Source organism: Oscarella lobularis, chromosome 13 (assembly GCF_947507565.1).
Source record: "Oscarella lobularis chromosome 13, ooOscLobu1.1, whole genome shotgun sequence".
Classification (NCBI taxonomy): domain Eukaryota; kingdom Metazoa; phylum Porifera; class Homoscleromorpha; order Homosclerophorida; family Oscarellidae; genus Oscarella; species Oscarella lobularis.
Window position 1 is genome coordinate 2,543,467 of NC_089187.1, and position 19,130 is coordinate 2,562,596.

Here is a 19,130-nt window from a genome sequence, read left to right on the forward strand (position 1 = left end):
GCCACAATATCTCGCTCAAGACATCCGATGAGGAGACGGTGGCACTACCAGCCATCACAGCAATTTGTGACGGAGACATACTAAACAGCTCACAACAAATCTCAACGTATTTGTGAGAGGCAACAGTAACCATTGCATCAATAATATGTTTCAGCGGATTTTGATCGGCGACGCTGGCTTCGTTCATCTTCTGTTCGACGCCTCCCCAAACTCGAGCATTCTTAGACGCCTTGATCAATTTTTCTTTTGCTTTTTCCGGAACGCTTTTGTGACGATCCACGTAATTTTCCAACAGTGTTTTGAATTTTTGGCTATTGGTGAGGGGCTGCGGCGTCGGGAGAGCTCGATTTCTCACCTCGACTTCAACGTCATTCACTCTTCGCACACTTCCCAGCAGTTCAACTCCAATTGTGAACGACTTCGAGCCGAAATCGCGACTAAGTTCTCCAATTACCTTTTGATTCACTTCCAGTTCGGACCAGCGAGCCTAAGAACAATCTGATTAGCACCGCGAAGTGACAAACGTGTTACATAGCACCTTTTTCGCCATATACATCTGTCTGGAGGAATTTAGGCCTACGTCATCGGCGTCGCTCATGCGCGTGGAGGATTCGCTTGCGTCAGATCACATTGGGGCGATGTTTGCGCTTCTTTTCGAGGACGATGACGCTTCGAGTGGTGATAAAGCGTCTCAAAATCGCGCCATAAGTCCTCGGGGAAGCTCGAATCTGAGCGGTTTAGACAATCTGGGAGCGACGTGCTATCTAAACGCTCTCCTACAGACTCTACACTACACGCCCGAGTTCCGAGGCAAGGACAGACGCTCGAGAATACCTCAAGAGCTCCGCAGCTATAGATTCTATCGATCTAGACAGCCTATTCCGCCTAGAACAGCAGGAACTCGATTCCAAAGCGACACAAGTACGATCGATCTCATAAAAATTTGACGTCAACTGCGATTGTGACGTCATATTTTGACTGTCGATTTTTTCATAGGCGAGAAAAATTCCTATAGAACTCCAGCGTCTTTTCTCGCGTCTTCTTCTGCTCAATCGACGTAGCTGTTCCACTGAATCATTAACAGATAGCTTTGGATGGACGTCTAAGGAGGTTTGATTGCGGAAAGTGAGTGTGTGACCTGAGACATTCTTCGTTTCCAGGAGCTTCAACAGCACGACGTTCAAGAATTAAATCGAATTCTTTTCTCTGCTATTGAATCGTCGCTCGTTGGAACGTCGGGTGAAAAAATCGTCGGCTCGTTGTATCGCGGAAGTCTAGTCAATCAGGTAGTCATGGAAACAAAAAATTCATCAAAGTCAATATCTTTTTTTAGATTACTTGCAACGTATGTGGCAGAGTCAGTGAACGAGAGGTAATGAAAAAAAGTAAATAAGATGACGTAGTATTGAGAAAAATATATAGGAAGACTTTATGGATCTTCCTATTCCCGTTGGCGCCGCGTCTAGCCTCCAACAAAGCCTCAGTCAACTCTTCATCAACGTTGAACTCATGGACGGCACGAATCAGTACTACTGTGACGGGTACCGTCGAAAAGTAGACGCAACCAAAGGATGCTGACTCAAGACCATGCCCAACATCCTGGCATTCACTCTGCTGTACTTTTTTCTTCGTGCAGAAAGAAGGCAACGGTGACCAAATTTTGAGAAAGCTGTGAAAGTGAAAGAAGTTTGTCTGGGAAAGAATTTCCAGGCGAAATGGCGAAAAATTGCGCAAAAGCTCAGATGGACTCTTGAAGAAACCGAATTTATATAGAAGAAATATCTCCACTGGCGTGACCTCTGATCTATACCGTAAGAAGAACGATAACGGCTATGAGTCTCTTCAGCAGCTGATTGACGTTTGCTAAGAGATTTGAACCGAAGAAAAACTTGAAGTGAGGCGCGAGTTCCAGTAAGTAAAAAAATCATACGGGAGTCCTCTTCATTTTTCTCATGGGAGATCGAAAGTGGAACGAGAGAGTCACGCCGGTGCTATCGACCGCCATAACCTATGCCTCAAACCTCTTGGGTCCCAATTCAACGTTCCTAGAGAAATTGGTGGAGACAGAGTGTCTTTCACCGCCCCAAAGTGAAGAAATCGGTCGGACTGTGGACAAAGAAGGCAAAACGGAGGCAGCCAAACGTCTTTTTGAAACTCTGAGGAAGCGTCCTGATGCGTACTTTAACACTTTCGTTGGCGCTCTTCAAGAGATAGAGCAAGGTGGAGATCTCCGTCATCTTCTCCTAACAGGTGGGAATATGGGCACTTAGCTGAAGTTAAGTGCACGGGATGCGTTTTTGGCGTACCGTAATTGTAGCTAGGACCTTTTTTGTTTTGTTGTGCAGGCGCTCGTAGGCGTGCCAAAGGAGAACGTGATCGCGGTATGCAATGATTTACGAAGGGGGTGTTTTTGTACGCTCTTTGTTAGAACGCAGTGAAGAGGAAGAGGCCAAACATCATGGAACCGTGAAACCCATTAGTATAAATAAGTTTATGAAGAAACGTTGTGTCTACTGCCGTCTCATAGAGGCTCAAAACTTCTTAACCCTTTATGTTACTTTAGTGCAGATTTCTGTTATTAAGATTTTGATCCGAAATTTCGCCATTTGTTTAAAAGTGTAAAAGAGGGTGTTTATAGAAGCCAATAAACGTCTTCTACATTTTGTATTGTAAAAACTTCGAAAAAAAAAACATCATAGCTTAGGCTCCACCCAAGAAAACACGGTTACATCGAGAGAGACGTACCAAAACCTGTTATTACTTGATCGCAACTGCTGCAAACGTAAGCAAACTGCTTGCTATTGACGCGGCGTGCGATTCGGCTGTGTTTCATGCGAAAATAGCCAGCGCAGCGCCTTTTTTGGCTCCCGGTCTCTAGACATACGGACTCTTCAATTACGTCAAGACTACACCCACTTTTAAAACAGAGCTTTTCCATACATATCGCGAGTTTTTCGAAAAAAAATTTGAGTTTTTTAGCCCCTTCGAATGTTTCGGCGGCCTAAAATCAACCGAAACGGCTAAAAAAGCGGAAAAACGACCTACACAACGCACGCTAAGGGTGTATACAGGTCTCCTGGTAACAGCACGGGCATTTAGAACGTTTTCGCGGGGCTTTATTTCGAATAAAAGTGAGCATGCGCATAATGTACAGAAATCTGCACTAAAGTATTTGTGTGGGAAAACAATGACGTTATTCTTAAAGGGTTAATTCAGTTTTGGCGCAGTCATCCTTTTGCATTGTGTGCTATTCTTTTTATTATTGTCAGTGCTTCAGGCGTTTCTATTTACTTTCGAGCGAAACCTGGTGAGTGGGGAATGAGTATGGCAGTTGTTTTTTCATGCTTTGCTTAAATATGTCTGCTTTAGTTGCTCCATCAAGACCAACAGGTGCTAATGTCTCTATGAACGTCTTGGTTGAAGCTATTATGGAAATTGGAGAGAAAAAGTGGCTACAAATCTCAATGGAAATTGGATTTTCTTTTAGTGCAGGAGGGCCAGCTGGAGGACTAGGGGGACCTAGGCAGAGACTCAACTCAAAGAAACGACTGGAAAGAATACTGTCTGCCTTTCAGCGGCAAGAAGGAGACAGTGAAACGACTCGTCAACGGCTCATAGATGCTTGCTATAATGTCGGAATAGGGAAAGACCTTGAAAAGGCTTTAGTAGTGTAAGTCATAGGCCAGAAATTTCAGGTATTGGTTACGAAGAACTAACCGGGGTTGTGCAGAATGGTTATTAATAATAGCGACTACTGACTTGGACTTGTCTTCATTTCAAAGGGTATGTGAAGTGAATAAACAATCATTGTTGGAACAAAAATACAAATATCTTAGAGGTTGTCGGTTTTGACATTGTTTGGTGAGGGCGTCACAGGGAGAGTTCGATTTTTCACTAAGTGTTCGAAATGCCTCTTGATCTATTTCCAGCTGAGAACAATCCGATTAGCAGTGCGAGGTGATTCGCACGCACCTTTCCTCAAAGGAATCTAATTTACATATACGGCCATACGGGCCCGCGGTATGGGAGATCGAAAGTGGGACGAGAGGTTGACGCCGGTGTTGTCCGCCGCTACAACCTTCGCCTCAAATCTCTTGAGCCCCGATTCGACGATTCTGGAGAAGTTGGTCGAGGCGGAGTGTCTTTCGACAAGCCAAAGCGAAGAAATCGGGCGGATTGCGGATAAAGAGGGCAAAACGCAGGCAGCCAAACGTCTTTTTGCAATTCTGAGGAAACGTCCTGCTCCGTACTTTGACACTTTCGTCGATGTTCTTCGAGAGATAGAGCAAGGCGGAGATCTCTGTCGTCTTCTAACAGGTGAACACTTAGAGGGACTTCATATGTTATTTCTGTATACTCTTTTGAAGAGGAATTGGTGACTGAACATAGTGGTGCATCTAATGTGTCATTCACTGGAATTCATCAACGTCTTAGAAGTGTCAGTGAGCCTGTTGGTGGAAAATGCGTTTCGACTGAAAGAGTGAAACCAAATAGTATAAATACATTTATAAAGGAATGTTGTGTCTACAGCTATTTTATAGAGGCTCGAAACTTCCTAATTCAGTTTTGGCACAGTCATCCTTTTGCATTGTGCGCTATTCTTTTTGTTATTGCCAGCGCTTCAGGCATTTCTATTTACATTCAAATGAAACCTGGTGAGTGGGGAATAAGTTTCTCATGCTTTGCTTAAATATTTCTGCTTTAGTTGCTACATCAAGACTAACAGGTGCTGGCGTCTCTATGGAAGTCTTGGTCCAAGCTATTCTCGGTCTGAAGATTGGGGAAACAGAGTGGCTAGAAATCTCAACGGACATTATAATGCGTTTAAAAAGTCCTGCTGCTGGTGGGCCTCTGAGTACATTTGAAGGAGAAGAGGAGGAGGAGGAGGAGGAGGAGGAGGAGGAGGAGGAGGAAGAAGAAGAAGACGCAAAGAGATTGCTGCTGTCTGCCTTTCAACAGATTGAAGGAGACAGTGAAACGACTCGTCAATGGCTCATAGATATTTGCTACAAATATGGATTAGGGAAAGACCTTGAAAAGGCTTTAGCAGTGTAAGTCATTTATGGGGAAGGGGAGGATTACGACAGGGCCAGAAATGTCAAATGTTGGTTGCAAGGGATCTCAATTTATATTAAACCAGACAGGGGTTTTAAACTATTCCATAATAGCGAGTAGCAAAAAATATAAATATTTTAGAGGGTCACCTGCTTGAGGGTCTTCCTAATTGGCCTAGCGTATGATGGCGCTTCTAACGACGAAAATGTCTCAAAATCGCGCGAAAAGTCCTCCTCTACAGCGAGGAAGTTCAAACCTGAGCGGTTTAGACAATCTGGAAGTGACGTGCTATCTAAATGTTCTCCTACAGACTCTACACTACACGCCCGAGTTTTGAGGCAAAGAAAAACGCTCACAAATATCCATAAAGCTCGGTAACTATAGATTCTATTGATCTAGACAGCCTATTCCGCCTACAACGGCAGGAACTGGATTCCAAAGCGAAGTACGATCTCATGTACCTATATGCTCTCTATTTACATTTTGACATCTACTGCGATTATAAAGTCATAATTTTAACTGTTGATTTTTCATGAAGGTAGGCGAGAAAAACTCCTATTGAATTCCAACGTTCTTCTTCTGCTGAATCAACGTAGCTGTTCTACTGAACTATTGACAGATAGCTTTGGATGGACGTCCAAGAAGGTTTGAGTAGAAAAAGGGAATGTGTCCAATGAGGCATTCTTTGTTCTAGGAGCTTCAACAGCACGACGTTCAGGAGTTGAATCGGATTCTTTTCTCTACTATTCAGTCGTCGCTCGTTGGAACGTTGGGAGAGAAAAATCGTCGGCTTGTATTGCGGAAGTCCAGTCACTCAGGTAGTCATGAAAACAGAATAGAGAAATTTAGCAAAGTCAATATTTTATATATTACTTGCAACGTGTGTGGCAGAGTCAGTGAACGAGAGGTAATTAAATAAGATGACCTAGTAGTGAAGAAATATCTAGGAAGATTTCATGGATCTTCCTATTCCCGTTGGCGCTGCAATTGCGCCTACATGTTATTCTACCGAAGAAAGACGGTAAAAAGACAAGAGAAAGGGTACGCGCCTAGAGGCTGCCTGCAAACAAGACGGGTTGCGGAACGCAGACCGCGAACTCTGAGAGACTTTTAGTAACGTTTTTATCTGTCTGACAGATGCGGCGCATTGCAAACATACGGGTACCTACAGGGTCTGCATTCTTCATGGCTCTCGCGTTTTCCTTTCGCAGGGCAGATCCGAATTGGAGCAAAAAGTTGACTCCGGTTCTGTCGGAAGCCAGAAGACTCGTTTCTACTCTCCTGGGCCTCGATTCGACGTTTCTGAAAATGTTGGCCGAAACGAAATGCCTCACCGAGTGCCAAACCGACGAAATCAGCAGAATATGTAGCGGGGAGGGAAAAACTGAAGCGACTAAAAGACTCTTCAAATTTCTTACAATACGCCCCACTCCATACTTCGACACTTTCTGCAATGTTTTGGGTGAGGTACACCACGGAGAAGCTCTTCGATCTCTTCTTTTGAAAGGTTGAAATTGCAGCATAGCCTTCTTCTTTACCATATATGCGGGTGTTTTCAGGAACCGTAGCCGCGACGTCAGGGGGAGGTCGTTCCCACGATTATCTGGATAAGGAAGCCACCAAGGACGAAAGAATAAAAACAGCGAAACTGATTCGATCCTGTTGGCGACGATTTGCAAGAACGTTGGGACCGAAACCGTTTGAAGAACACGAGCTTGATGGTTTCAAGGAAAAGAAAGATCAAGCTCAGGCGATGCTTGACTCTTGGGCGAGCAAGCACGGCAAGAGAGCTACTCGAAGATGTCTTCTTGTAGCAGTGGAAAGCTTAGGCTTTGTGTCTCATGCTGCTGCACTTTTTTCAGGTAACTTTTGTAACTGACGGGGAGTAATGATGCGTGAACTTCTATACGTCTAGTCAGGAAAGATGCCCTTCGCCCCTCCGTCTCTCCATCTGTACGTCAACGCCAAAAAAATGGATCTGAATTACCAGAAGGTAACCTTGATAGTGCACGGTGAAAGACTTCTTAGTTTGTGTGTTGTAAAGACATTTCTGATAAGAAAACACCTAGACCTGTGGACGGTATAACCATATGAGATTTTCACAGAGTTGTTCTCTTAGAGTTGTTCTGTAGGGTCTTCAGTTTTACGCAGCCGTGCCTTCAAATTGCACCTGCTTATTGGTGTTGTTTTTGCCGTTGGAGGCATAGTATATGTTTGCCTTCTTCCCGGAGAAGAAGGTAATTGATTCTTAATTTAAATTATTCTTTGTCTATGCTCTTGCTCTTAGGCAGTGGAAAGACAATTGCTTCAAAAAATTCAAGTACAATAAAACGTGACGGCGTGATCTGGTTCAATTTTTGTCTGTTGTTTTAGATGCTGTATCGGAATTGACAGGTGCTGCAGTCTCCATGAATGAATTGGTTTCAGTCATAGTTCAAGATGGACAACTAAATTGGCGAGATATCGCGCTGAAACTCGGCTGGAAATTTGAAAAAACACGAGTCCTTGAAAATGATCATCCCTATTGGACTAGCAAGGAGAAGCTCCAGGATATACTATCTGACTATGAGCGGAGCAAAGGAGACAACGAAACATCTCGTCAGCGGCTGATCGATGCGTGCAATGAGGTTGGAATTGGGGGCACTCTTAGAGACGCTTTGAACGTCAGGAAGTGACGTTTTAGAACGCTTATATACATTCTCAGTTTTTTTCTCCCTTTTTTTATATACTAGTCTGGCTGTTTAAATATAGGCTGAATAAAATGTCGCGGACGGAGAGCTGCAGTGAGAACGAAGGGTGAGATCCCTGCATTTTGAATCGAATTACGTCATCGGCGTTCGCTCATGCGCGTAGCGCTTGCGTCAGACTGGGGCGATGTTTGCGCTTCTTTTCGAGGACGATGACACTTCGAGTGGTGATAAAGCGTCTCAAAATCGTGCCACAAGTCCTCCTCTACCGCGGGGAAGCTCGAATCTGAGCGGTTTGGACAATCTGGGAGCGACGTGCTATCTAAACGCTCTCCTACAGACTCTACACTACACGCCCGAGTTCCGAGGCAAGGACAAACGCTCGCGAATACCTCAAAAATTCCGCAGCTATAGATTCTATCGATCTAGACAGCCTATTCCGCCTAGAACAGCAGGAACTCGATTCCAAAGCGACACAAGTACGATCGATCTCATAAAATTTGACGTCAACTGTGATCGTGACGTCATATTTTTTAACTCTCGATTTTTTCATAGGCGAGAAAAATTCCTATTGAACTCCAGCGTCTTTTCTCGCGTCTTCTTCTGCTCAATCAACGTAGCTGTTCCACTGAATCATTAACAGATAGCTTTGGGTGGACGTCTAAGGAGGTTTGAGTGCGGAAAGTGAGCGTGTGGCCAATAAGACATTCTTTGTTTCCAGGAGCTTCAACAGCACGATGTTCAAGAATTGAATCGAATTCTTTTCTCTGCTATTGAATCGTCGCTCGTTGGAACGTCGGGAGAAAAAATCGTCGGCTCGTTGTATCGCGGAAGTCTTGTCAATCAGGTAGTCATGGAAACAAAAATTCATCAAAGTCAATATCTTTTTTTAGATTACTTGCAACGTATGTGGCAGAGTCAGTGAACGAGAGGTAACGAAAAAAGTAAATAAGATGACGTAGTATTGAGAAAAATATACAGGAAGACTTCATGGATCTTCCCATTCCCGTTGGCGCCGCGTCTAGCCTCCAACAGGGCCTTGGTCAACTCTTTATTGACGTTGAGCTCATGGACGGCACGAATCAGTACTACTGCGACGGGTGCCGTCGAAAAGTCGATGCAACTAAAGGATGCCGACTCAAGACCGTACCTGATATTCTGGCATTCGCTTTGCTGCGTTTTCAGTATGATTTCCGCAAGGGAGAACGCTATAAAGTGAGAACTAAGCAGTCGGGTAAAATTGATCAAGATTTTTTTCCTTTCAGGTAGTAAGTAGACACTCCTTTCCTATTGAATTGGATATGAATCCATATTGTGATGGGGTAAGGAAACAAAAGCTTATACAGTTCTCATTACGTGGATTTTTTATAGGACGAATCTATAGAAAATAATGTATATGAGCTCTACTCAGTAGTTGTACATAGGTAAGACGTAAAAAAAAGCGAAAAAGAACAAGACTCCCTATGGATATCTTAGGGGTAGTACTCACGGGGGTCATTACTTTGCCTATATTCGAGATGTTGATTGTCTTGGCACGTGGACGCACCCGGTTTGATTGGGCCAGCGTTTAGGTTTTGCCTACCTTATGTGGTTTTATAGGACGATGTTGACGTTGAAGTGGTGACTACGTCACCGTCTGGAAAAGTCGACGTTATTGATTATAATTCACCTATTGATTTGATGAAATCGTTGGTGGAGCAGCAGGGCGGAGGTCCCGTCAAAATCGATCGTTTGTGCAAGGTAAGGAAAGAAAAAAAGATAGATAGGGATAGGGAGGGAAAAAAAATTAAACTTCTCATATAGGCACTTCAAGAACAAACGGGCGTCTCGTGGAACAAGCAATTTAAGAAAATCTACGGACCCGTTCTAAAGGTACAGAGAGAAGAATTCCCTCGCAGGAGTTCACCTCTAAAAAAGAATTTTTTCCCCCTAGTTTTTCAGACAGACGACCGACGTTTTCGTCGTCGAAGAGAACGGCATGATATCTCTCAAACCGGAACTAGAAACGAGCTCAGAAAAACCCGCTAAGAAAGCCGAAGTGGCAGCCTCTCCTCCTCCGCCTCGAGGACAGCGCTGGTTCTCCTTCGACGACTCGCGAATTCGTCCCATAACCCTAAAGACAATCGAGTCGGCCTATCAAGGCAAAGAGAGCGCCTACATGTTATTCTACCGAAGAAAGACGTTGAAAAGACGAGAGGAAGGTAAGAGGGTAGCGAGAATAGGCGACGCGCATCTCCTTAGCGGTGTGGTCTCATAACTAAAAAGGCCTAGAGGCTGTATCGCAGCAACGAGGTTTCGCATGTTTATAGTCTCGCCATCCGATGGAGTTCCCCATTACCTTATCAAAGAAGTGACCGAAGCAAACGGGCTTCTTCGCGTTCAAAGGTGAAAAACGCCGGCGGGACGGGATCTCGAACCTACGGCTTCTTTCCCTCCTTTTAGAGAACAATACGAGATGACCCTAAATGCTGTGACCCTGCACGTGCATCTGAGTACGATGTACACGTACGCAAACGACGCATTAATACCCAAACAGGTACGCAATGGAACCCCCTTGAGATACACGCCTAAGAAAACGCGTCCCTTAGGCGAATAGCGCTGCCTTTGATCTGACAATCGACAGACGAAAACGCTTAGGAGACCTCAAAGAGGAAATCTCGAAAGTATTAGAGAGAAAAAGTTAGGCAATCACGTTGGGTTATTGTTGTTGCGGTTCCGCGCAGCTCGTCGGGCTGGAACGCGCCGATCCGTATCTCCTCCACAAGGCGAAACTCGTGCCCGCGGGCCTGCACTTGCACGAGCCTCTCACGCGTGAGAACCACTACATGTATATGTGCGTGGTTGCATTTTCTTTCCCGCAGGGGATGATGACATCTCCATCGATGAATGCGATCTTACGACTGGATCTCTATTGTTTGCCTGGGTCGACGGCGTCGATTCTGCCGTTCGATTTGGCTCCCATTGCGAGCCTCTTCTCTTGACAATGCGATATGCGACTTTGGGGAAGGATGACGTCGTGAGCGAAACCGAAGTGACGTGCGGGAAAGATCGACCGCTAAGCCACTTCAAAGTGAGAGGAGAATTCAATCAATGTATTACGTAAATCCTGGCAATGAATACGCAGGATTTGGCGAGTCGTTTGACATGCATAGAGCGCGACCATCTGCGCATTACGCACATTCAGCCCGGTAGGAACGCGCGGAATTTTCCCCCAATGGGCCACGCGATTAAATTGCACGTATTAGCGAAGGGTCGAGTGCCGCCTAAGGCCATAGAGCTCGGAGCGGAGAAGGTGAGAGAGCGATAAACGCAATTTATTCACCCGCAACTCGTTAGGGGTCTTTTCTTCTCAAGGACGATTTAACCTTGGCTGGGTTGGGCTTAGTTGACGGAGACAAGGTGACGGTCGAGACGAGATCATCGTCATTAGGGTGGGTGATTGGCGGAAATCGATTGCCTGGAAAAAAAACCTAGGGTCATGGTTTATTTTAGTGGGGAGAAGAGGAACGGTTTAGGCGGCGGTCTTGCGGCGGCGGAGGCGGCTAGACAAAACCGATTAATGTCGTTTGTCGTAGAAAATCGATGCATCGTAAGTCGAATCGTCGACGCCGAGTGAAATTAAATATTGGGGGAGCCTTTTTGAGGTTTTGAATGACGGTGAACAGGTGTGGCCAGTAGTGCCAGTGACCATTGATAGAGAAGAGGTACAGTACACACAAATAAAAAAAAGTTTATAAGAAACCTCGTTTTTTCTAGAGTATTCTCTTTTTGAAATCGTCTATTTTGAATGCTATTGGAGACATCGACGAGGGGCTAGACTCTGTGAGACTTAGAATTGATGATGAACACACTGGGCTTGGTCCACCAGGTAAGCCAGGCTCTCCTTATTTGCTTTTTCTATGGTCGTTTTAGTGCGGGACTATATGAGTGTTGGTGAGCTTGGTTGGAGTCAGGGTCAGCGTCTCGTTATTGAACGAGGGAAGGCTCCTACGTCGAATGAAGTACGAAAAAAAAATCGGATTTTTTTCAGTCTTAATTATGTTTAGGTTTGTTTGAGCGTTTTGTTGAATATTGGAGGATCGTCGCTAGCGTCTGAAGACTTTGTACTTGATAGGAGTCTTTGCGTGGGGAAAGTAGGTTTTGAGGCATTTCTAAATGACTTCAACGTAGATTGGAATTTAGTTATTGACCTTGGCTACCGATCGTTTTAATTTATCTGGTAAGAAAACCTTTTGACGTGGATGTTTCATAGATACATTCCGTAGGCCAAGAGTGGCATCTATGTCGTACGAATTGGTGTGGCGAAGAGACGGGCCCCTTAGACGACGAGGTTATGATTAATATTCGTTTTATTTTGCATCTCATGACTGTTTCCTTAGCATAACTCCTTAGAGGATGAGAAACTAAAAGACGGTGACACTCTACTTCTACGAGAAGGATCTCTACCACCCAAAGTGAGTCCACACTAAAAATTAATCAAACTAGGACTATGTTCGTTTCTAATCTAAGGGCTATATACGATTGCTTATTTATCTCGACGAAGAATCCGCGTCTACGAGACCCGAATCATCGACTAATCCTCTTCAGTGGATCACGGGGAATTTTCAAGGTATGATGAAGTCACTGGCGGAAAATCTCGGCGTCAGTCGTCCTGAAACTGAGACGAAGGGAGAGCCAACGTTATCGTCAGATAGTCAAGAGGTTCATGCACGCACATCGTACTAATTTCACTGCGCAAACGATCTCGCTAGACCTGCAATGCTCGATTTATTCCTCTCGGGGATGTCGAGATTTCTAAACAGGCGACGCTTTCTGATTTGAAGGCTCATGTGCTGACGCTTCCATTGGTGCGTTCGTCATTTTTGCTCTATGTTTGTTTACCTTGGGGGGTGTTTTTATTATAGCTTGATAGCCACGTTATCCCCACTCTGAATTTCTTGCGTTTGCGCCAGCTGGATGATGACCAAGAGCTGGGGAGAGTGCTTAGGCGAATGGATCAGAGTCTCAGGTAATTTCCTTTAGTAATAGTCTCTATAATAAACGTCAATTTAATTTTTAAAAGCCGTCTGAAAGTCACTTCTTCAACTAAACTCTGCCTCACAATTCTAAATCGCGAGGAAATTCTCAGGTAGAGTATAAAATGAGAAGCCTCTTTTTCTCGTCAAAGAGAGATAATATACTCACTAAAGAGATAAACAGAGAGAGAGAAGGGCTTCGATTCTCTTCTCGCGTTAAGTGTCGTTTTAGTCAGTCGGCGATCGTGTTAACCGTTCGACTAAGACTTCCAGAGAAACGAGAATATGGGCCTCCAATTGAGGTACGTTATCTCCACAGATCAAAGGTGAATTTTGATTTTTTTTGATTTTTTTCTTAGGTTATTTTTGATACTTCGGAGAGTCCGACTCCGACTGCTTTGAGAAAATTTCTCTCCGAGACGCTGGAACTGCCTTTGGATCGTCTCGTCGTCGCCAAACACTTTCCGAATAAATTTGAGTGGGCCGTCATACGAGCCTCTCCAACGCAAGTAAAATCATACCTATAAATAATGTGTTTTGTAGGAATTTTTTCCTCCAAGGAGACAAAGGTGAAAGGAAAGAAAAAAGGCGGCCAGGCGAAGAAAAGAATCAATCTCCGTCAATCGCCTTATTTTTTAAAAGACGGCGACGTCATCGGAATTCAGGTGAGAACCTGGTGGCGATGGCGACGAGTGAGACCACGTGGGTGGCGCTGTTTAGCTCGTCGACGATCGCTCTCGCGACGTCGATTTCTCCACGCCGAGTGACGACGTTGGTAAGGCGACGCTCCGGGCTCTCGAGGAAGAGAAACGGCAACGGTAAGAACGGCGATTGAGCGCTCTGTTTCTGTTTACGCAAGCAACTGTTTCTAGGAGGAGGCAGCGGAGTGGGGCGGGGGATGGGACGAATCGTCGCGCTCCGGAAGTCGGGATCAAGATTTTTGTACCGGACTACGGGACGGCGGGAGACCAGAGCTAAAGGTTAGATAGATGAGGTGGAAACGCGATGGTCCATTTTGGAGCTGGACGAGATTTATTTGCGCGAATCCGAGTAGAGGCTAATTTGAGTTTCCGCGCGGGGGAGAAAAGAGTAAAGGCGTCAGGAACACACACTTTGATGATTTGGGAAAGGGACTTACACACCTCGCCCAAGTAACGTCAAAACCGGGGATAAATAGATAAATAGGTAGCTAGCACCTTTTTTTTGACGTGAGCCTTTTTTTCCCGTCGCGCACGATTTTTATTGTGGGCAGCAGTACGGTGTGGTCGTGCAAGCCCGTTCCTGTTCTCGTGATGACCCTTATTTGGTTGGTGGGACGCGCCACTATCGCGACTCTCCCACGAATTGTGGCTATTAGGCGTCGTGCACGAACCGTTTGAGCGTTCGAGAGGATTAGGAAAATCGAGAGTCCCTCTGCACGTTATTGAACGTGCACACCTAAACGACGTTTTAACGAGTTGATTTTTACGCGCGACGACGACGTCGTGCGTCTCGCGCACGTGAAACGGATTGTGCTGTTCACGTGAGCCGACTTGTTGCCGTCAGTGTGGGCCGTGAGAAGTCGCCCCTCCACTCCCACTCTGGGCCTCACGCACGATCAGAAAAGAGCTTACTTCAGACTTAATATAACCGTCGTTGCTCAACGAGACCACACACTCATCTCATCGACGTTGACGGCAACATGACGCAAACTCTCTACGTTGGAAATCTCGCGCCCGAGACGAGCGAGGAGGGGCTCGAGCTCCTCTTCGCCAAGTACGGCAACGTCGTCGACATAACGATGAAGGGAGCGTACGCTTTCGTCGTCTACGAAACGATCGAAGACGGCGAGCGAGCAATTAGTTGTCTGAACGGTAAAACGGCGGATCACATGGGCCAAAGCCCGCCACGAAGAAACGTTGTCGTCTCAACTTCAAATATTAAACTCTCTCTTATTTTTTTAGGTCTTGAAACTGGAGATTCGGTTCTGATCGTTCAGCCGTCCCATCAGCAACGGATGTCCCAGTAAGTGTTGCCCCCTTCGCGATGCGGAACCCCTTCCTATCCCCAGCATCTCCGGCTCGTTTTTTTCTTTCTTTCTCGCGCCATCGCGTCGATCCAGACCGCGCTGCGGCTAGTCGGAACCGGGCGACTCTTATCGCATTCAATGAGCGCCCAAAGCTTCATTGACCTACTTCGCGTGTTAATCAGTTTACTTCCTCCCCCGCCTGCTCCTAGCCTAGCTGCCCTCTTGGATCCTTTAGTTTACTAGTGTTTTTTCTCTCTAGGACTAAGAAACCGGCGATGGGAAAAGTTCAAGTTGCCTCTGTTCCGTCGCATGTCCAGTGGACGGTGAGTAAGATCCCCGCCTCTCCTTTCCTTCCGCATGTCTCTTTATGACTTAAGTGGTGGTTGGTTAAGATTTGAGGGCTGTCTAGAGGACGCTGTTTAGACGCTTATTTTTCATAGCTTGCTGGCGTTAATCGGCCAGACGCGTGCATTTAGATAGAGACTCAAGATGGAGTCATTTTTTCGAGATCCGGTTTATCTTGTAGGATTTACGCGACGCATTCGGCGCGGCGGGAAACATTCTCCAGAGTGATTCAATCGAAGGAGGTAAGAGTCTATAAAATAAACCCTTTATAGATTTTTTTTTCCCGGGCTGTAGTAACGCACGCGGGGTGTGAGATGGGTTGGGCAAGGTTGGGCAAGGTTGGGCATGGGTTGGGGGGCCCCAGCCCCAAGCCATTAGTCGCTCGGCTTTGATTCATTGTTACCTCCCTAGTACTACTACTACCTTAGGCTATTGCATTGTTTTTTGTTTTCGCTCGCACCCTATACGGCTTTGGGGGCCCCGGCACCAAGCAACCAACCGTTTTTGCACGCAATTTATTTATTTTTTTAAACAGACGATCCGACGAGCTCGACCCGTACGTGGACGATCGTCTACGAGACAGTCGAACAGGCCGAACAGTAAGTAACGGTAATCGCGTGCGCGTGGGCGTTGTCCCGTACCCTGGCGGAAGCGTGCCGTATGCATGACTACGGGTTCCCCCGGGGGATCGTGCATGTCAACATCGGAACGTCTTATATGCATTCGAGACGTCTGAGAAAACGTCCCGTTCGTGTAGGCGCTGTGAGGGGGCCCACGTTCCCGCGCGATACGCGATATGTTATTTTATAATCATGGAAATGATTAGGGACCATCTTGACGTCTCCTAATCGCTTCGATCAGCCGCTAAGTATTTTTTTCCGTTTGTCGTAGGGCCGTTCGTCAATTCCATGGGACGAATTTTCGCGACGTCGACGTCGAACTTGAGGTGAGAAACCGAAGCCACTCTCTTGCGTCGTGTTGACTTATCGCGTCTATGCGCGGCTTCCCCTTTTTAAACAAATTTGCTCGCGCCAGTTCTCGTGTGGCAGCCGGACGCGATCGAACCGATTCCCATGCTATCCGCTTACCCGCCCTCCTTTGATTGATTATTATAAATTGGGGCCTGACGTCGAGCCGCTAGTCAGTCGATCAGCCAGATAGCCTCCCGTCAACATGTTCTCTATCGAGTCTCCTCTCAACGAGGTCGATTTGATACAGCGAACTATCTTTTCTCTATATATCTATGTATGGTCTCATCATAACTTTGGGGTTTCTTTAGGTTAAGTTTGTTGAAGAAATGCGACCGTTGACTCCGCCGAGTCCGCAGCAACTTCAGATCCCTGGCCATCAGAATCGCGTCGGTCGAACGACGCGCGGCACGCACACTGAATTTCCGCTCAGGTAAAAAAAAAACGAAGGGGGTTCGGTTCGCTTTTTTTTTCGTGGATGGTGGAGAGGGGGAAGAGATGACTGACTCTTCTTCTTCTGAAACTCTTATTTGTTCTCACGGAGTCGTGAGAACCACTCCGCGGAAGCTGGGTTACTATCAGCACCCATACTATTCAAACAAACATGTGGGGTGCTCTCTCTCCCCTCTCTCCGCTCTCCGCACTCTCTCATTAACATTCACCGTCACTGAGGGGCGGGATTGTGACTTCACTCGGGGCGGCGCGCGGAATTGCCCTAAGGCGACGCTTTATAATGATGATGATGCAGGATTCTCGTTCCGAGCGATATGGTCGGCGCAATCATCGGTCGCGAAGGGAATACGATTCGAATGCTGACTCAGAAAACCAAAGCGAGGTCGGATACGATTATAGAAAGAAAGGGGGAAGTTTCTCGAATTTTCTTCTTTAGAGTCGACGTGCATCGGAAGGAAAATCCGGGCGCGTTGGAGAAAGCGGTGACGATATTGGGAACGGAGGACAGCTGTTCGTCCGCGTGTTACGAAATATTGCGTATCATGCAAGACGAATTGATTGCGACGACTGGATACTACGAGAATGGGTACGTACACGTACGTTATCTCAATCAAAAATCAATCAGCGAATTTATTAGACTGGATAAAATTCATCCATTGCCTACGGTTCCTTTGAAAATTCTCGCCCACGACGATTTAGTTGGACGGCTGATCGGACGTGGCGGCTATTCGCTGAAGAAAATCGCCGCGGAGACGGGCACACGCGTCAATATTTCAAAGTAAGATCGATTCGTTGTAGAGTATCGTACGTAATAAGAACGATGGCTTTGTTTCTAAAGGCAAGCGGAACTGACGCCATGGAATATGGAACGAACTGTAACAATAGCGGGTCCCATCGAATTCTGCTCGCGCGCCGAACGCGAGATAAGCCGCAGATTGCGTCAATTCTACGAAGACGACATGGCCAAGCTCGTGGTATAATCGCACATACATTATGCACTCCTTCTCACCCGAACACTACATATGTAATGTAGCATCAAGCCATGCCCACGTTGAACGCCGCTCGCGGTGGAAGAAGCGGATCCTATTCGCCCAACTCGGCCGCGGTAACGATGAGAAATCAACGTTTGTTCTTCATTATTTATTTTGTTTCCCTGTTCAGTCGATGAGTCCGAGTCCGCCTCAGTATAGTTCCGTTTCGAGCGCTTCGTCGTCGCCGCTTATTGGCGGTGGAGCCGATATTGACGTTTTTGACGAGTGGCGCGATTTGGAGACGGTCTACGTGTACGTTCCGTCGGTTTTTGTTAATTCCGTGTTTGGGCCTCATGGCGCCAATTTGCCGAGCATGTGCCAACTGACTAAGGCTGTCATTCACGTACGAAAGAGATATACTGTATCGATAAAGATTATTTTTTATTTTTTATTTTTTATTTAGATTCAACGCGGTGCCGAAGTCGAACCGCAGCGCACTGTGCAGATAACCGGCACGGCTGAGTCGCAATGGCGAGTGAGTAAAACATATTAGAAAGTCTATATACTGAATTAATTCCTTCCCCCTATAGGCCCAGCTAATGATCTATAACAAATTGAAGGAAGAAGGCATGGCTATGGGCGATGATGTGAAACTGACGACAGAAATCACATTGCCTCCTAGTCAGATTAGCGTTCTCAAAGGTCGCGGTGGGGCGATGGTGAGTATTGGACCTCCCAATAGAGCGATTATATTTCACACGCCTTTCTCTCTCTATTCAGCTGAGAGAGGTCCAGATGGCTACGGGAGCTCAAGTCGACGTTCCCAGGCTGATAAACGAAGCGCGGGAGAGTCCGGTTCGCATGCACGGCACGTTCCAGGCCACCCAGGTACGCGTGTGAGCGCGCGCGCGCGATAGAGACTCTGACTCCCCGCTGATTCAGCTGACTCGACGTTGATACACGCCCCGCGCGCACAGACCATAAAATAATTCCTATATTTAGCTATGTTTTTATTTTTGTCTAGGCGGCGCAACGTCGAATTCGATCTCTTCTCGCCGCTCAAAGTCCCATTCTATCGTCGTCTCTTCTCGTTCCGTCTTTCAAGGGTTTCCATGGCAGCGTCGGTCAACCGTGGTCGGCGTCCGGGCTCTCTGCCGCTCTGACGTCATCTCTAAATCCGTGGGCGAGCGAGTTTCATTTTCCCGCCGCCGCCTGCGTCGATCTGCACTAATCTCTCTTTTTTTGAATTCCGCATCTAAAATTCAAAACCGGTGTCTACACTTGACACTACAAAACTTCGCATCTTCTTTGTGGCCTTCTATATATATTCATCCCAGTTTTTTACCGTCCTAAACACTCAATTTATTGTCTTTCGGCTCAAGTGACTGTTATTTTCATTCTTTCTCTGTCTTTGATTCCTGATAGAGAGTCTTACGAGTCCTTGCTGGTCAGGGAGTCGTTGTGCGTGATTGTGTGCGTGCATGCGCGCCTGAGGCGTTTGTTTGTGGAGTAAAGAATTTTACATGTAGAGGAATTTACAGCTGCTTCTTTTTTTTCATTCTCACTTGAAAATACAGACTCTGGTAGTGTTCCTTAATCAGTATATGCTATTACGGGTTTACGCCGCG

The 19,130-nt window shown here is 46.2% G+C and overlaps 5 protein-coding genes and 1 long non-coding RNA gene across 9 annotated transcripts; 5 read left to right on the forward strand and 1 right to left on the reverse strand.

Annotated features, from left to right (window-relative positions):
- The first annotated feature begins 581 nt into the window (after positions 1 to 581).
- Positions 582 to 1,578, forward strand: LOC136194530 (ubiquitin carboxyl-terminal hydrolase 40-like). The gene is made up of 6 exons (XM_065983691.1): positions 582 to 810; positions 872 to 921; positions 997 to 1,110; positions 1,161 to 1,286; positions 1,334 to 1,372; positions 1,423 to 1,578. The coding sequence occupies exons 1-6, from the start codon at positions 597 to 599 to the stop codon at positions 1,576 to 1,578; spliced, it is 699 nt and encodes a 232-aa protein (XP_065839763.1). The 5' UTR covers positions 582 to 596.
- Positions 1,579 to 1,952: 374 nt separating this feature from the next.
- LOC136194529 (uncharacterized) lies at positions 1,953 to 5,634 on the forward strand. 3 transcript variants are annotated; one of them, XM_065983690.1, is made up of 6 exons: positions 1,953 to 2,250; positions 2,346 to 2,381; positions 2,429 to 2,541; positions 3,208 to 3,307; positions 3,370 to 3,670; positions 3,731 to 3,852. In XM_065983690.1, the coding sequence occupies exons 1-6, from the start codon at positions 1,953 to 1,955 to the stop codon at positions 3,756 to 3,758; spliced, it is 876 nt and encodes a 291-aa protein (XP_065839762.1). In that variant the 3' UTR covers positions 3,759 to 3,852. The 3 variants fall into 3 exon arrangements, with proteins under 3 accessions (XP_065839762.1, XP_065839761.1, XP_065839760.1); XM_065983689.1 differs by lacking the exons at positions 1,953 to 2,250; positions 2,346 to 2,381; positions 2,429 to 2,541 and adding exons at positions 4,368 to 4,493; positions 4,542 to 4,655; positions 4,706 to 5,634 and having other exon boundaries at positions 3,731 to 4,317; XM_065983688.1 differs by lacking the exons at positions 1,953 to 2,250; positions 2,346 to 2,381; positions 2,429 to 2,541 and adding exons at positions 4,368 to 4,493; positions 4,542 to 4,655; positions 4,706 to 5,634 and having other exon boundaries at positions 3,370 to 4,317.
- Positions 5,635 to 6,230: 596 nt separating this feature from the next.
- Positions 6,231 to 7,786, forward strand: LOC136194578 (uncharacterized). The gene is made up of 7 exons (XM_065983763.1): positions 6,231 to 6,562; positions 6,615 to 6,917; positions 6,971 to 7,048; positions 7,100 to 7,135; positions 7,188 to 7,292; positions 7,343 to 7,375; positions 7,429 to 7,786. The coding sequence occupies exons 1-7, from the start codon at positions 6,241 to 6,243 to the stop codon at positions 7,728 to 7,730; spliced, it is 1,179 nt and encodes a 392-aa protein (XP_065839835.1). The 5' UTR covers positions 6,231 to 6,240; the 3' UTR covers positions 7,731 to 7,786.
- Positions 7,787 to 7,914: 128 nt separating this feature from the next.
- Positions 7,915 to 13,869, forward strand: LOC136194372 (ubiquitin carboxyl-terminal hydrolase 40-like). The gene is made up of 37 exons (XM_065983463.1): positions 7,915 to 8,110; positions 8,172 to 8,221; positions 8,298 to 8,411; positions 8,464 to 8,589; positions 8,636 to 8,674; positions 8,724 to 8,957; positions 9,008 to 9,064; positions 9,114 to 9,166; positions 9,219 to 9,291; positions 9,342 to 9,482; positions 9,546 to 9,614; positions 9,676 to 9,943; positions 10,052 to 10,127; positions 10,185 to 10,278; positions 10,331 to 10,405; positions 10,466 to 10,553; positions 10,604 to 10,812; positions 10,867 to 10,930; positions 10,988 to 11,034; positions 11,097 to 11,173; positions 11,235 to 11,331; positions 11,387 to 11,446; positions 11,499 to 11,610; positions 11,655 to 11,743; positions 11,789 to 11,875; positions 11,925 to 11,961; positions 12,008 to 12,072; positions 12,122 to 12,196; positions 12,252 to 12,443; positions 12,494 to 12,589; positions 12,647 to 12,750; positions 12,805 to 12,870; positions 12,990 to 13,059; positions 13,117 to 13,266; positions 13,318 to 13,422; positions 13,478 to 13,575; positions 13,630 to 13,869. The coding sequence occupies exons 1-37, from the start codon at positions 7,930 to 7,932 to the stop codon at positions 13,733 to 13,735; spliced, it is 3,744 nt and encodes a 1,247-aa protein (XP_065839535.1). The 5' UTR covers positions 7,915 to 7,929; the 3' UTR covers positions 13,736 to 13,869.
- LOC136194388 (uncharacterized) lies at positions 9,529 to 10,738 on the reverse strand. The gene is made up of 3 exons (XR_010671632.1): positions 10,081 to 10,738; positions 9,913 to 10,016; positions 9,529 to 9,855 (listed from the first exon to the last, which is right to left on the reverse strand). It is a non-coding gene; the product is annotated as an uncharacterized lncRNA (long non-coding RNA).
- Positions 13,870 to 14,017: 148 nt separating the features above from the next.
- On the forward strand, positions 14,018 to 19,105 carry LOC136194379 (insulin-like growth factor 2 mRNA-binding protein 2). Of its 2 annotated transcripts, XM_065983473.1 has the most exons (17): positions 14,018 to 14,610; positions 14,701 to 14,761; positions 15,025 to 15,088; positions 15,292 to 15,352; positions 15,646 to 15,709; positions 16,002 to 16,056; positions 16,390 to 16,511; positions 16,827 to 16,913; positions 16,968 to 17,117; positions 17,169 to 17,309; positions 17,370 to 17,505; positions 17,565 to 17,636; positions 17,693 to 17,905; positions 17,966 to 18,037; positions 18,093 to 18,221; positions 18,283 to 18,390; positions 18,527 to 19,105. In XM_065983473.1, exons 1-17 carry the CDS (start codon positions 14,439 to 14,441, stop codon positions 18,731 to 18,733), a joined length of 1,914 nt encoding a protein of 637 aa, XP_065839545.1. In that variant the 5' UTR covers positions 14,018 to 14,438; the 3' UTR covers positions 18,734 to 19,105. The 2 variants fall into 2 exon arrangements, with proteins under 2 accessions (XP_065839545.1, XP_065839544.1); XM_065983472.1 differs by having other exon boundaries at positions 16,968 to 17,309.
- The last annotated feature ends 25 nt before the right edge of the window (positions 19,106 to 19,130 follow it).